The following is a 15,569-nucleotide window of genomic DNA, read 5'->3' on the forward strand; positions in this document are numbered from 1 at the left end:
CTCGGGTTTCCCCTCAGGGGGGGAGTAGTGAGAGTGGGGTTTTGAGTCCTTGTCTTCGGGGGGAGAGCAGTGAGAGTGGGGCAGTTCCTTTACCTAGTTCATTGGGTGATTAGAGCTGCAATGGTGAGGGTGGTCAGAGGGATTAGGAGTTGAGGGAGAGCTGCAATGGTGAGGGTGGTCAGAGGGATCAGGAGTTGAGGGTCTATCACAGGCAGTGCAGGCAGGTTGATGCTGATCATTAGCAGTCCAGGCCAGCTCCAGTCTCATCTGCAGCTCCAGATCCAGGTACTACAGTCCCAGGGCCCACAGAGACTTCCTCTATTGTTGCCATTTCACCTCCTACAGATGATCTTGACCTTCTGATTGCAGTCCGTAAAGGGAAACGACATTGTACCACATCTACAGCCCATTGTATTTCCCATTTTTTATCCTATGATCGCCTATCTTCTACCTATAGGCCCTACCTTAGTTCCATTTCCAATGTCCCTATTCCAAGAACAGTGCAAGAAGCCCTATCCGTCCCGGAATGGAAAGATGCAATGCAAGTTGAGATGGATGCCCTGTTGAAAAACAACACCTGGGTGGTAGTTGATCTGCACAAAGGAAAGAAACCAGTTGGATGCAGATGGGTATTTACAGTGAAGCATAATGCGGATGGATCTATTAAGAGGTATAAAGCTCGGTTAGTTGCAAGAGGGTTTACACAGACTTATGGCATAAATTACTTGGAGACCTTTGCCCCGGTAGCCAAGATGACCACTATTCGAGTCCTATTATCCCTTGCAGCAAGTCACACTTGGCCTTTATACCAAATGGACGTGAAAAATGCTTTTTTGAATGGAGATCTGCAGGAAGAAGTTTACATGTGTTTGCCTCCTAGATTCTATGATGCAGAAACAAGTAAGAAGGTCTGCCGGCTCAACAAGGCTTTGTATGGTTTGAAACAGTCACCTAGGGCTTGGTTCGATAGATTCAGACTAGCCCTTGTGAAGTTTGGTTATGTACAGGCCCAGTCAGATCATACTCTATTCATCAAGAGGGTGGAGTCCTCCTTGACACTACTAGCAGTATATGTTGATGATATGTGGTCACAGGGAATGATAGCCATGAGATTGAGTCCCTTAAACAGCTCTTTCATCAAGAATTTGAGGTGAAAGACCTTGGTGTACTCCGGTATTTTTGGGGTATTGAGGTTGCTAGATCCAAACAGGGGATCTTTATCTCTCAGAGGAAATATGTCCTAAACCTGTTGGCAGAAACTGGAAAGTTAGGTGTCAAGCCTGCAGATACACCAAATGAACAGAACCACAGGATTAGTGCAGAGAGTGGGGAGCTTCTTGAAGACAAAGTTATGTTGGCAGAAACTGGAAAGTTAGGTGTCAAGCCTGCAGATACACCAATTGAACAGAACCACAGGATTAGTGCAGAGAGTGGGGAGCTTCTCGAAGACTAAGTTATGTTCCAGCAATTGGTAGGAAAGCTCCTATATCTCTGCCTCACTCGGCCAGATATTACTTATATCGTTAATGTTGTCAGCCAGTACATGCATTCTCCTAAAACTACACATCTTCTTGCGGCATAAAGAATCTTAACCTACTTGAAGAGATGCCCGAGTAGGGGTATACTGTTCAAGAACAACAATCACATGAAGGTGGAGGTCTATACGGATGCTGATTGGGCTGGGAGTGTTGATGACAGAAGGTCTACCTCAGGATATTGTGCTCTTGTGGGAGGAAACCTTGTCTCCTGGAGAAGTAAGAAACAAAGTGTTGTCTCCCGGTCAAGTGCTGAAGCAGAATACAGGTCCATGGCCAATGGAGTGGCTGAAATCCTATGGCTAAGATCTCTACTTGAGGAGTTGGGTATTGAGTATGAGAAGCCCCTGATATTGTATTGTGATAATCAAGCAGCCATTAATATAGCACATAATCCAGTGCAGCATGACAGAACCAAACACATTGAAGTTGACCGTCATTTTGTACGTGAGAGGGTCTCATCTCAAGAAGTATGCCTCCCTTACATCACATCCAGTATGCAACTAGCAGACATCCTCACTAAAGTCGTATCAAGAAAGAAGCTAGAAGCGGATCTATCCAAGTTGGGAATAATGAACATTTACTCCCAACTTGAGGGGGAGTGTAGAGAACATTGATGTGGGCCCCACAGCTGTGGTCCCACTCTGTCCGTAGGGTAGAATGTATTCTAGTTATTCTGTTATTCTAGTTGTCATTTACTTTTCAGTTTTATATTGTTATGTGTTATGATGTAAACACCAAGGGCAGATGTGTCCTTTCATGTAACTAGCATAACATATAAATATTAAATTGAAGTGGCGGCGACAGAATATTGAGATTCTATTCTTCTACTCAAAACCTGTGTTCTACTACTCTTTCACCACTCTTTCTCCTCTTTCTTCTTCACTTTCTCTTCTCTTCGAACCTGAAGTTTCTTAGTGATCAAGACTGATAGTAGTCTTGAACACCTACAGGATACAATTTCCCCCTTGAGGTTTGAAAGCGCAAAGAGATCAAGAAATGTTAATGAATAGAAGAAAAGAATAAAGCAATTGTTTGATGAATCATTCTAGGATTACACACCACTGAATTGAATTCAATAAGAGATTTGACAATTACATAAAACCCCTAGCACACCACATAATTACATCTATTTAAAATAAATCATAATTGACTAACATAGTTGTCAAGGTGTTGCCTAGGCGACTAGGCGCCCTTAGCTGGCTGACTCACCAAACACCTTGACTTCTAGCAACTAGGTGCCTGTTTAGGCAACAAAAATGATAAGGTGGGCACCTTAATATGTGTATCTTATTAATATGTGTATTCATAAATTTTATTATATATACAATATATAATTTATACTTTATTTTAATTTTTGCTATTGAAATTTAAAAGATCAAAGGGTTTTGAGGAGAGAAAAAGAAAGAAAGAAGGAAAGAAATAATAGAAGTATAGAGAGGTTCTTTTATTCTAATCTCTCTCTCTCTGCAGTTATAAATAAAACAGAAATTCCATCCTTGTTCTTGAATATTTATCATATAAAGTTAATAACCTTTTTTAGTAGCTAATTCTAATTGATATGAAATTGCTCTATCAAATACTTATTATAGTAGTACTACTCTTTAAAATAATGAAATTAATATATGTAAAATATTTTTATCTTTTAGATGTGATGATTTGCCACAGTTTTAGAGGAAATTTAATGTTCTTAATAAATAAAATTGCTATGATTTCAACTAATATACATGCTGAATATAAAACTAGGGGAACTAGCAAAAAGTTTGCTCTTTTTTATCAGCAAAAAGAAATCTTATTAATTATATTAACAGGAGGAAACTGAATGGTACAACAGTGGTTTCAACCCCCCAAAAGATATTAGCCAAAAGTTAGTTCTTTATTATTATAAAATTCTTATCGCCTAGGCAACTAGGCAACTAGGTTTCCCAATGTCACCAAAAATTGCCTAGATGCCTTGAAAACTATGTTGACTAAACTAACCCTAAATCTCTCAACACTCCCCCTCATGCTGGGCATAGATGTCATAAAGGCCCAGATTGATCTTTGGGTCTAGGCACTCCTTTAGTCAAGCAACTAGCTGATCTTTCGATCTCATAAATGGCACACACACAACTCATTTGCAGCATGTGCCAAGATAAATGCCCATCTACCATGTGTTTTGTCCAGTCATGCTAAACTATCATGATCTATGTTTATGGAAACTTTATTGTCACAGTATAGCTTCATGGGCCTCTCAAACTGTATATCAATCACAATTAGCAAATTTTTAGCCATAAAAATTCAGAAACACAATGTGACATAGCCTTGTATTCAGCTTCAACACTAGATCTAGCTACTACTGATTGTTTCTTACTCCCTCATAAGACAAAAGCCAACAAATGAACAATAACTTGAGGTAGAGTGTCTATCATCAAGAGATTCAGTCCTATGAGCATCAATATTTCCACTTTAATATGAACATGGTTGGAGTAAAGAAATCCCTTCTCAAGAGCACCTTTCAAATAGCATAAGATCTGTTCCACTGCCTACATATGATAAGTTCTTGGTTGAAGCATGTATTGAATGACCACCAATAGCATAAGATCTAGTCAAGTCAAACAATGATATAGAAACCTACCTAGCAACCTCTGTTTTGCCCCCTATCGTGCAACAACTCACCATCATTGGTTCCCACCTCAGAGGTGGGATTTATTGGAGTGTACTCTAGTTTATCTCTTAGCTTCCATGTCTACTTGAGAAGATCAAAAACATATTTTCTCTGTGTTCAGATAGTAGGATGCCTTGTTTATTTTTTATTGGGCTGTTATGCTTGGTTATATTCGCACTTGCACTTGCACAATATTATAATCACTTTAATAAAAGCTAATGGGGCCATAAGTTAGACCCCACACATTAACCTTCAAATACTTGTCTTCTTCTTTCATCTTCTTCATTTTTTTTCCGGATATGTTTTCTGTTATTTTCTTTCTAGTTTCAACACAAAATAAATAAGACTACTACTGATCTGGTTTCCAAGTTGATATCAAAGAACAGTTATTTCTTTCATCTTTGTGCATAGAGCCAAGGTTTAAAATGTCGATGTCGATGGAAATGTTGCTTACCCAAATATAGGACATATGTCAGTAATGTCGGATGGAAATAATGTAAAAATTATAAACATTGGGGAATATTATGAAATATTTGGAAATATGCAATGATATTCTGTAAAATGATAAAAGAAACATTAATACACCTTTCCGGACTATAATCTTCCATGATGCATATGTTTTTGTTCTAATAAATAATTAGGATTAAATCATGTAAACAATATAAACAATTTAATTTTTTTATTAAGAAAACTATTTTATTTAAGTAATTAGTTTAAGTAATACTTTAATTATTATATAAAATATATCACTATTTTTTGGTTTATATGAATATTTTATCTCAACTATTAACTTTCTTATTATTATTTCATTTTTTATTACTTTTATAATGAGGGTCTAAAATATCATCATATAAACTATTTATTAAATCATATAAACTAGATAAACCATTTAATATTTTATTATTATAAAAATATGTTATTCATGCATTTTATTTTATTTTAATAAGAAGCTAGTTTATCAATCGTTTTTATGAATATTTTATATTTTATCATAAATATTAATTTTCTTATTACTTATTTACTTTTGTTGACTTTTATAATGAGGATCTACAATATTACTATAGACCTTCATATACTTGTAATATAAGACTATAAAAATATATTAAAGATTCTTTTTCATAAGTTTTCTACTAGGAGGTCTATAGTATTACACAAGGTTCAAAGTATCATTATGTATCGGTCTGTATCGGTCAATACGCCCCTACAAAGGGTGTATCGGGGTTTTGACTGGTTCAGAAGGTGGAGGAACCTTAAGCCGCCCCCCCTAAACCAGATTTGAAAAAAAAAGTAAAAAAAAAAAAAGTACTGATACTGCCCAATACGCCCCTGCTGACGTATCAGACGTATCGCTATTTAGAACCTTGGTATTACAATAGACCCTATTGCATTGTAACAGCCTTGTAGTTATGTTTTAAAGATTCCATTTAAAGGCTTGCATTTGTGATGGTCTATAGACTTAGATAAACCGTCATGTACGATAGCATGTTAACTAAAACATTTAGGCTTAAGGGTTCATTGGTCATTCGAACCCTCGACCTGAAACTTCGAAGACTCTACAAAGACTCAAAGACGCAGTGTAACTATGCGAGGATTTTAGCAATCCGAAGATCAAGATGAAGAAACAGAAAAGGAAGATTAAGACATCCATTCTCCTCAACCTCGAGTCCTCAATTCCACATCTTTTTTTTTCCTTATTTTGCATGATTATTCACTGTGAGAGGGAAATAGGGATGGCACTGCATACCTGATGGCTGAATCAAGATGAGACTTGGGAGTGAGATGAGAGCAATTTCTTTAGAATTTTAGATGTCCATTGTCCTACGTCTTCATTCAAGAAGGTTATTCAATGCAAGACTGCGTGTAAAAGCCACTTTTATGCCTATTTGAGCCTGAAGTTCTTGCTCTTCCAGCTTCAAGTAAACTGAAAACTTCTTTTTTCCTATTTAATCTCTCTTTTTTTTCTCTTTTTGTTTGTGATGAAATTTGATTGTCTTCACTTCTAAGATATGCTGAGTTGTCAACATTTTGGAAGAAATATTTTGAAATATTATACTTTTTTTTGTTTTTCTTAAACGACATAGGCGATATTTACCGAAATGGTCAAAATATCAACCGACATTTTTAATTCCAATGTGAGTTCATGTCGGTAGGTCTCGACACCAACATATGTTGGGCAACATTACCGAAATGTCACAACATTTTAAACCATGCATTGAGCCATACACTACTACCAACATTTCTTCACCTCCTCTTGTGCATCATCCAAAAGTTTTTTTATCAAGTGGCAGAAGAAGGTTGCTTCTAATGTTGATTGCCCATCACAATCTGAACACCTGGTCCTAGATAACCTTGATCCTACACTTTGTAATCCTCCTAATGCTCCTATTATTGATCCCAACCTTGATCTCCTATTACCATCACTAACTATGTTTCCTATGGTGCTCTCTCACCCTCTTATTGCGCCTATATCCCTGCTTCTCTTCTGTTTCTTTTCCTTACAATGTTATTGAGGCAGTACAGTCACCTCATTGGAGAAGCTATGAACCAAGAGATGGATGTTCTCATAAAGAACCAGACTTTGGATCTTCTCTCTCTTCCCAAGGACAAATCTACAATTGGATGTAAGTGGGTGTATATTGTTAAACACAAGGTTGATGGCTTTGTTGAAAGATATAAGGCACAGTTGGTGGTAAAAGGATATACTCAGGTTTATGCCATTGATTATCAAGAAACATTTGCTCCAATGGCAAAAATGAATTCTATCTATGTGATTATGTCTCTTGGCAGCACACTTCTCTTGGCCTTTATATCATATGGATGTGAAAAATGCCTTTCTTAATGGAAACCTACATGAGAAAGTTTATATGCATCTGTCGTCAAGAGTGAGCCGTCCTAACAATGAGGGAAAGGTTTGTCATCTAAAGAAGTCCTTGTATGGACTCAAACAATCTCCTAGAGCTTGGTTTATTCAGAAGAGCAATATTGATGATCGGGTTCTCTCAATTTCAAGCTAATCATACATTGCTTATAAGAAGGCATGATGATCAGGTGACTATGCTAATAGTATATGTTGATTATATTGTTTTGACTGGTGATGACATCTCTAGAATCTCTCAGCTAAAACCCTTCCTTGCCTTTGAATTTGAAATTAAGCACCTTGGTGATCTTAAGTACTTTTAGGAATTGAAGTAGCAAGATCAAAGAAGGATATTTTTGTTTCTCAAAGAAAATATGCTCTTGACTTGTTAAAGGAAGTTGGGAAATTGGGGTGTAAGCCAACTAGAACCCCAATTGGCCCTAACCACAGATTGAATGCCACTGATGGAGATGTTCTTTTAGACAAAGAGGTCTATCAAAGATTGGTTAGTTGTCTTCTTTACCCATGTTCAACAGGATTCTTGCTTATTTGAAAGGGTGTCTAGCAATGGAATTTAATACTCCAATCACAAGCATATGAAGATTAAGGCCTACACAAATGCAGATTGGGCAAGATCAATGGACAACAAGAGATCTACTTCTGGGTATTGTCCCCTAGTTGGGAGCAATGTGATATCTTGGAAGAGCAAGAAGCAATCTACTGTTGCTCGCTCCAATGTTGAGGCAGAATACATGGCAATGGATCATGGGGTGTCAAAGTTGCTATGATTGAAGACCTTGTTAAGGAAAATGGGAATTCTAGCAAAAACTCCTATGAGATTATATTGTGACAACTAGGCAACTATAAACATTTCTCATAATCCTGTTCAGCATGATCAAACAAAACATATTGAAATGGATAGACATTTCCTCTGAGAGAAAATTGATAGTGGAGACATTTGCTTGTCCTTTGTAAGATGTGAGGATCAACTTGCTAATTGTCTTACTAACGAGTTTACAAACCGAAGTTTGATAGTAACCTAGGCAAGTTGGGCATGATAGATATCTATGCTTAGCTTGAGGGGGAGTGATGAGAATATACAACATGTTGTAAGGGCTTTTTGGGGTTTTTCCTTTTGTATTTGGGTGCCCAAGTAAGTACAATTTTATATTTTTCCTATCAAACGCAAATGCAATGCTTCTGGTGTGAACAGTAACAAGACACCATTCGTAACTAACCTCTTCTTCATCTCTTTTCCCTTCTTTTAAGCCCCCATGATTTTACAATGGATACAACACTAAACAAAATGAAATGGAAAAACAGGATTCATGTAGCCGGCCCCACATAGTTGGGACAAGGCGTTGATGATGATGATTTGATGCCTATACGAGGCACCATTAATCTACTATTAGCTTCTCTGTAAATTGTACTAGTTTTTCTTTTAGATTTGCCCACCCTGTTTTTGGACATTAATTTTCTTCTCTTTTCGTTCACCTTCTAATATGTACATCTACCACCATTAATCTATGTTGTCTAGTTAGGTTTTCCTCAATAAAAACATTGTAGTCCTCATACATCTTTCATTATGTTCTCCTAATAAGGAAAAAATAATATATTTGGCTTGAATTTGGTCCAATTTTAAATGTTACTAAATATTCGTCCTTGTTTTTGAAGCATATATATATATATAGATATATATTCAAAAACCTCCATTTTGCATTTACTAATTCCATAGTATTTCCACTTAATTTCTACATCCTAATCAAATTCATGTTTCTGGATTGGCTTCTTCTCATTTCTCAACACAACCAAAGTATTCTTGTGGCAAATCGCCTTCGCCCCTAAGGAACGCTCTAGCATACCCTTACCATTTCTCACCCACTCAGGTTAAAGTGTAGCATGTCACTTCCAAGAAACACAATAGCATGAGCACAAAATGACAATTAAGGATCCATGTTCACAAGCACATGGATTGAAGTATTGTGAAATAATTTAGGGACCCATAATTTAACAATGGATGCACCAAGCAAAATACAATAATGGAATAGGATTCATGTAGCCAACCCCATATAGCTGGGAAGCAATGGAAAAAATGACAAAACTACCTTGAACCCATCAGCAACACTATTTATGGCCAATGTTCCAATCACATCATCAGCCTCAACACCTGGAACCTGGATTTTAGAGCATTAGTAAGCAATCAACACATGATAACAGATGGTATCTATATGTTATGTAGCTTTTCTGTACAAAATTCACCTCAATCACTTTGATCGACATAGCCTTGATAGATGCTTTCAAATACTGAAGTCCCTGAACTACAGTATCAGGGGTTGGATCACGATTGCTTTTGTATGAGGGATATAAGGTGTGACGAAAATTCAAACCTTCACAAATTAGATGCAGCAATAATCAAAATTACTAACTCTGAAAAGTCAAGTAAGTTCACTATGACTTCTGCCAAGAACTACCATCCAAAAAACAGGTTAAACAGAAGCAAATGAATTCAATCACAATATACAGATCTTAACAACAATTACACCAAGGAAAATGAGAAATGACACATTTGCAACACCAATGACACTCAAGTACTGTCAATAAAAGAGGAAGAAAGAAAAAAGAAAAAAAAAAAACCTATCTTTGAATTGCATCACAAGCATATCAAAGTTTGCATGTTATTAAAATGAGCGTCCCAAGCCAAGTAGCACAACAAACATGGACTAATCAAGCATAAATAAAGAATCCCACCTATGAATCTCTGGAACACTCCCTTGTCTAGAAGAATATCACCTTGTTCAGAACAACATTAATGATTTTTTTATGGGTAATAGAAATTTTATTAATTCAAAAACTGATTTAGAATTTTAGCTTCATACAACATCCCAAGGAGAGGCTCGAGCTGCAGTCTCTCCCAATAACTGACAATAAATTACATAAGTCACAGCTGAGCCCAAAACAACTTCCCTATTTACCCCTTGATTGGCTAACACATCAGCCATAGTATTTGCTGATCTCCCCACCCACTGCATAGAAACCAACATACTCTTTGTCAGCCAATTAAATTTCTTAATTTCATTCTTGTAGCACCATATAGTATCCTTGGGGTTTTTCAGCCATCCCACCACCACCTTGGAATCCCCTCCAATGATTAAATGCTCTAGCCCCAATTGGTTTGCAAATTGCCCCTAGTACAGAAGCTAACAGATCTTCCTTAACAGAATCCCTAACTCCTAAAGGACCCAAGCAGTGCAGTACCACCTCTCCAAACTCATTCCTCAGAACACCCCCCATTCCAGATAACCCTGGATTGCCCAAGCTACTTCCATCAAAGTTCAGATTCAATGAGCCTTCAGACAGAGGAGACCACCTTGTAACTATCTTATTCTTAATGTAAGAACACCACGCTACTGCTGACCAGTTTCTCCAAAGGTCATATATGAGAATTGATGAAAGATTTCCAGAGTCTTCAGTGGGTGGGAGTACCCACTAGTTTAATTCTCCATTTTCTAGTCTCCTATAGCAGATCGAGTGTGTATGTTCTCTAAGAAATAAATATTCCTTTCCTCAACTGCAACTTCTATCCTTGGAAAATCAATTAGCTTTTCCAAGTTTTGAATCTCAAACACAGAAACCAAGAACTTAGTTTATCTAACTCGAGAATTGTTTCCTCTAACTACAACATCACCTATATACATAATCAAAACAGTTATATAGTCTCCAGCTTCTTTGACAAATAAAGTGCAATTAGAGAAAATTAGGTGTTAAGCTAGCAGACACGACTATTGAGTTAAATCATAAAATTAGTGCAGAGGGTGGTGAACCTCTAGAAGATAAGGGTATCCATCAATGGCTTGTAGGGAAGTTACTTTATCTATGTATGACTATACCCGACATTTCTTATGTTGTCAGTGTTGTTAGTCATTATATGTATGCCCCTAGGAGTACACACCTTTGGTTGTTTAAGAGGATTCTTGCTTACTTAAAGAGGTGTCCAGGCAAAGGTGTACTTTATCAAAATAATGGGCATATGAAGATTGAAGTTTATACTAATGTAGATTGGTCCTGATATATTGATGACAGGAGGTCTACTTCAAGGTACTTGGTACTATGCTTTTGTTGGATGAAACCTTGTTTCTTGGAAGAGCAAACAACAAGTACTGTAGCTCATTCCAGTGCTGAAGCGGAGTATAGGTCATAGCTCATCAGAAGTGTAGTGGTTGAAATCTCTACTTGAGGAACTAGGTACTGATTATAAGATACCCTTGATGTAGTATTGTGATAATCAAGCTGCCATCTATATTGCAAACAATCCAATACAACATGATAGAACAAAACACATAGAGGTAGACCACCACTTTAATAGGGAGAGGGTTGAATCTCAGGAAGTTTGTTTACCATATGTTGCATTTGACATGTACACTGATGTGTTCACCAAAAAAGTCACAGAGGTCAAGCTGAAACAGATACAGATGTTGGAAATGACAAATATCTATTCCCAACATGACAGGGAAAGTAGAGAAACAGCTTATTAGTTTTTTTTCTATGTATTTATGCTGTTTGCATAGTGTTTTTTTATGCTTTTATTGTTGTTATGTATTTTGGTCATTCTCCTACTTTCTCTTATCTTTTCTCTACTACCATTCTATCTTCTTTTCTAATCTGAACTGTGACTTTGTGACTAACTGCTCTACAAGTAAAGCACTTATATCCCTTCTGGGAGGAAGGACACCCAAGGAACACACAAGGAAGAGATGAAGCATTAAGCTTACCATGAAAATGGTTATAGACAAACCAACGACATCTAAAAGTACGAAGAGGGATAGAAAAAAAGGGAGACTGAGGGAATAACCACTAATATGGGGCCCCGTATTGTAGAACTCATGATGGCATTGTATTGTTCAGATAGGCAGCAGTTAACACAATGTCCATCCAAAACTTCTTTGAAACATTCATGTAAAATAAAAGGCTACGGGCAACTTCATGAAGGTGGTGTGTGAGGACATGAATTTCAATGGATGGAACCATAAGATGCAAAGAATTCCAACAAATCACCCTTCAGATATTCCTTTGCATTTTTTTTTTTTTTGATGAATGAAGATAATTTATTAATTCAGAAAAAAGGCAGTACAGGGAACCCAAAAAGAAGCACGAGCTGTTACCTCTTCAGAGTAGTATTCCTTTGCATTATTTGACTAGAAGATTTTATCTCTACATTAAATTGTGTAAAAACAACACAGTGAAAATCCTGAATAAATTTAGAAACTACATCCTTAGATCGAAGTGGATAAATCTGTTTATGCTGTGTTTGTGTACAGTTTAGTGTGCCAGTGGCTTTTTATGGTCACCCTATTATAAATAATAAGATGGGCAGCCGCCCACTATTCTTTTTTGGCTCTCAACAGTTCAATCTTCTCTTCTTCTCAAGCTCTCTAACACTGAAAACATGATATCAACATATAATAAATAATAACATTGTATTACTACATCTTACTAATATGTATGTTATTACATTCTGTTATATACTATATGCATGATTGATACTTTGTTTTGAAGTTTTACCATTGAAGTTTAAAAGACCCAGAGGTTTTGAGAAGAGAAAAAGAACAGAAATATAACGATGTTTCTTTTTTTTTGTTTTTTCTATTCTCTCTCTTATATTAAATCATTTCTCTTTCTCTTTAACTTGCTATCTTAAAATTTTCAAATATAACTATAAACTTCTTTAGTACTAATTTGAAATTTTTTGAAAATATTGAAATTTAATATAATTGAAATAATGCCATCTAGATATGTTTATTTTCAATGTTTAAAGAGGAAATTCAATGTTACTAATAGAGAAAATTGTTATTGGTCCAATTAATATGCATGCTGAATTGTATATAATATTAGGAATCTTGGAAAAACTTAGTTTTTTGTACTTTATGAAATTCTTGTCACCCAGGTATTGCCTAGGCGTCCCACTGCAACCTAGAATTGTCTAGGCGCCTTAACAACTATGCTTTAGGTGTTGGCTCAACCAGTTTAAACCACCCCTACTTCAAGTCTTTATAAGTTAATTGAATTTTCCAACCTATTTCCACCACATAGCTCATGCTCCCTTCCTCCTGCCACATCATCGTCTTCAACCTTGGCCCCTTCCTTCCACAAGCTTGCTTCAACTGAGGTCACTAGCCCGATGCTAAACACTATTCCTTCTGAAACCAATTTGATTTTCTTGGGTATACTCTTCTCTAGTTACACTCATCTGATTTGCAAAATTGTTGAACAGGGGTAACCAAGGTAGCTAGCTCCACATGCTCTAACACACGATGAAGCTATCTACTTCCATCATTTTCTCTGATCACAAATGAGATGGTAGCCCAAGCACCCTTAGACTTAGAGTAATCCTTTCTCCAAAATTGGATTACCTTGACATCCGTGAATTGACACCAATGAGAGAGATCACCAGTTGGACTTCCTCCAAATTTACCATTGTGGCTCCATCTATTTGTGCATTGTCCATTATCTCCAGAATTGCCTTGTTTCCACCAAACAGAGCTACAATTAGAGTGGTGTTTGTCTGCAGCTTCACTCTAACAGCATCACCACCTACATCCCTGTTCTTTATATCTTTCTTCACCTATATGACAAATCTTTGTTCCTAACAGTCTTTTCCTTGCTTGATTTTTAACCTTGGCAGAGAAGTATTGCTTGCCAAAGTAATAATGGGTACATTTTTTTTGAAAGACAAAAAGGAAGTACATCTCAGCTTTTTGAAAACCCTGGGTTCCATTTACAGCTCCCCCTGACAAACCCGAAGCTCTATGCTCCATCCATTCACCTCCCTCTTCACCCCAGATTTCATTCTTCATTTTCACCTCGAAGTTTTCCACTATTGATTCTTGAATTAGGACTACCTCTAGTTTGATATCTCAGAGCAAAATCCTCACTGTCTCCCTCCTTCTTCCTTCCCTCAAGCCCCTCAGATTCCAGCTGCATATCCTCATCTTCTCCCCCTCCCCTAACTTTCCCCCACCCCCAAAAGGTCACTCAATGTCATCCAGATCCTCTTCTTCTCCCCCTTCCTCATCCCACCCCTTGTTTTTTTCTAGAATTTCTTCCCTTTTCTTTTCCTATTCTCTTTTCTTTTTCTCAAACTTCTTGGATGCTATTTTTGCGAAGCCTTCTCCACCCCAAAAAACCAAGCCGAGAGATTTTCCAATCTCAACCTCCCTTTTCTTTTCCTATTCTCTTTTCTTTTTCTCGAACTTCTTGAATGCTATTTTTGCAAAGCCTTCTCCACCCCAAAAAACCAAGCCAAGAGATTTTCCTCTCTCAACCTCCCTTTCCACCAATTTGTTAATATTCACCTTCCCATTTTGTATTATTTCCATGACTTCTTGATCCTTATGAGTCTGGTCTGCTCTCTCACTCACTTTATTCCTGTCCCCAGTCTTTGGAGCTTCTTCTTCTTCCACTTGCTTCTCTTCTATTGGACTCTAGGGTATACCAGAGTATCTTCTTTTTCTCTTACATACCCTGTTTTGTGCTCCACCTCCTTCCTTCTCCTCCCTTGACTTTCTTTTTTCTGTTTTTTTCTCCCCTGCCTCTTCTCCTATTCTTTTTCCTTCCTCCCCTTTCCGCCTGTTTGGATCTTCAATCAAAAGAGTGCTCAACGAGCCAGATTGACTTACCTCTTCAATTCTGGGTGCAGCCTCCAAATTACTTGGATCAGATCGCACGCAAGGTCTGCCCTTACTTTTTTTTGTTGCCTCTAATATATTTCCCGTGCTGCTTGGATTCGGGTTGGCAGGAGAACTCTTCTCTTGCTGAATAGACCACCATCCCGAAGCCCCTTGCTCTTCATTGCTGCCTTTTGGAGAGCTCTCCTCCTTGTTACTTTCTGTTTCTGAGTGTGGAACGAACACCTCTTCACTCGTCCTATTTAACAGTTCTTCAAATTTTTGGTCTGCGACTCCTTTACTGCTTCTCTGTGGCTCTACTGTTTTCCATTCAACAGCCGTTTTCTGAGTTTCTCCTCCCACCACCGAGCTTGTCAGTACTTGTTTGCCTTTCTTGCCTCCCGGTAATCTAATCTTTCTTCCATTCTCATATTTGGTTACCACCCAAATCCAGTTTTCCTTTTCTTCTTCTTTGTGATCTCTGCGCATCAGATTCCTGGAACTCGAACGGTCAGAGATAATCCTCTTCGAGGAAGATGTGTTTTTTCCAGAATTACCCTCTTACTCTCTGACCTTTTGGCTCTCGATGCTTTCTTAAAGTTGACTGCTAACTTTTTGAAATGGTTGCCCTTCTTTGAAAATAATTTCATATCACCCACCGGTGACCTATTGTCTCCACCTCTTTTTGTTCCCCCCTCTTTAAAAATACATCCTTCTATCGGCCCAGGCCCATCGATCTCCACCTGTCCCCTTTCCTTACCTGCCATCTCATCCCCACCTTCCACATGTATTTTCTTCCCTAATGGTTCCGCCAACTCATCATCTTCTTCCTCTACTCTTAGTCTCTTCTACCTCTTCTCCAACTTCTC

The 15,569-nt window shown here is 37.5% G+C and overlaps 1 protein-coding gene across 25 annotated transcripts in view; it reads right to left on the reverse strand.

Annotated features, from left to right (window-relative positions):
• LOC148846019 (5'-3' exonuclease family protein) overlaps nucleotides 1–15,569 on the reverse strand; it is a 109,831-nt gene that overhangs the window by 48,888 nt on the left and 45,374 nt on the right. For all 25 annotated transcript variants that reach the window (XR_016102182.1, XR_016102181.1, XR_016102180.1 and 22 more), the window contains 2 exons: nucleotides 9,299–9,426; nucleotides 9,145–9,213 (listed from right to left, as the gene is read on the reverse strand). Coding sequence is in view for 22 of the 25 variants with exons in the window: in XM_088954668.1 (XP_088810794.1) it covers nucleotides 9,145–9,213; nucleotides 9,299–9,426 (197 nt within the window). In the remaining 3 variants the exon portion in view is untranslated. The remainder of the gene's footprint in view (nucleotides 1–9,144; nucleotides 9,214–9,298; nucleotides 9,427–15,569) is intronic.

The sequence above is a fragment of the Nelumbo lutea genome, chromosome 7, assembly GCF_056320005.1.
Source record: "Nelumbo lutea isolate HS-2025 chromosome 7, American lotus-T2T, whole genome shotgun sequence".
Classification (NCBI taxonomy): domain Eukaryota; kingdom Viridiplantae; phylum Streptophyta; class Magnoliopsida; order Proteales; family Nelumbonaceae; genus Nelumbo; species Nelumbo lutea.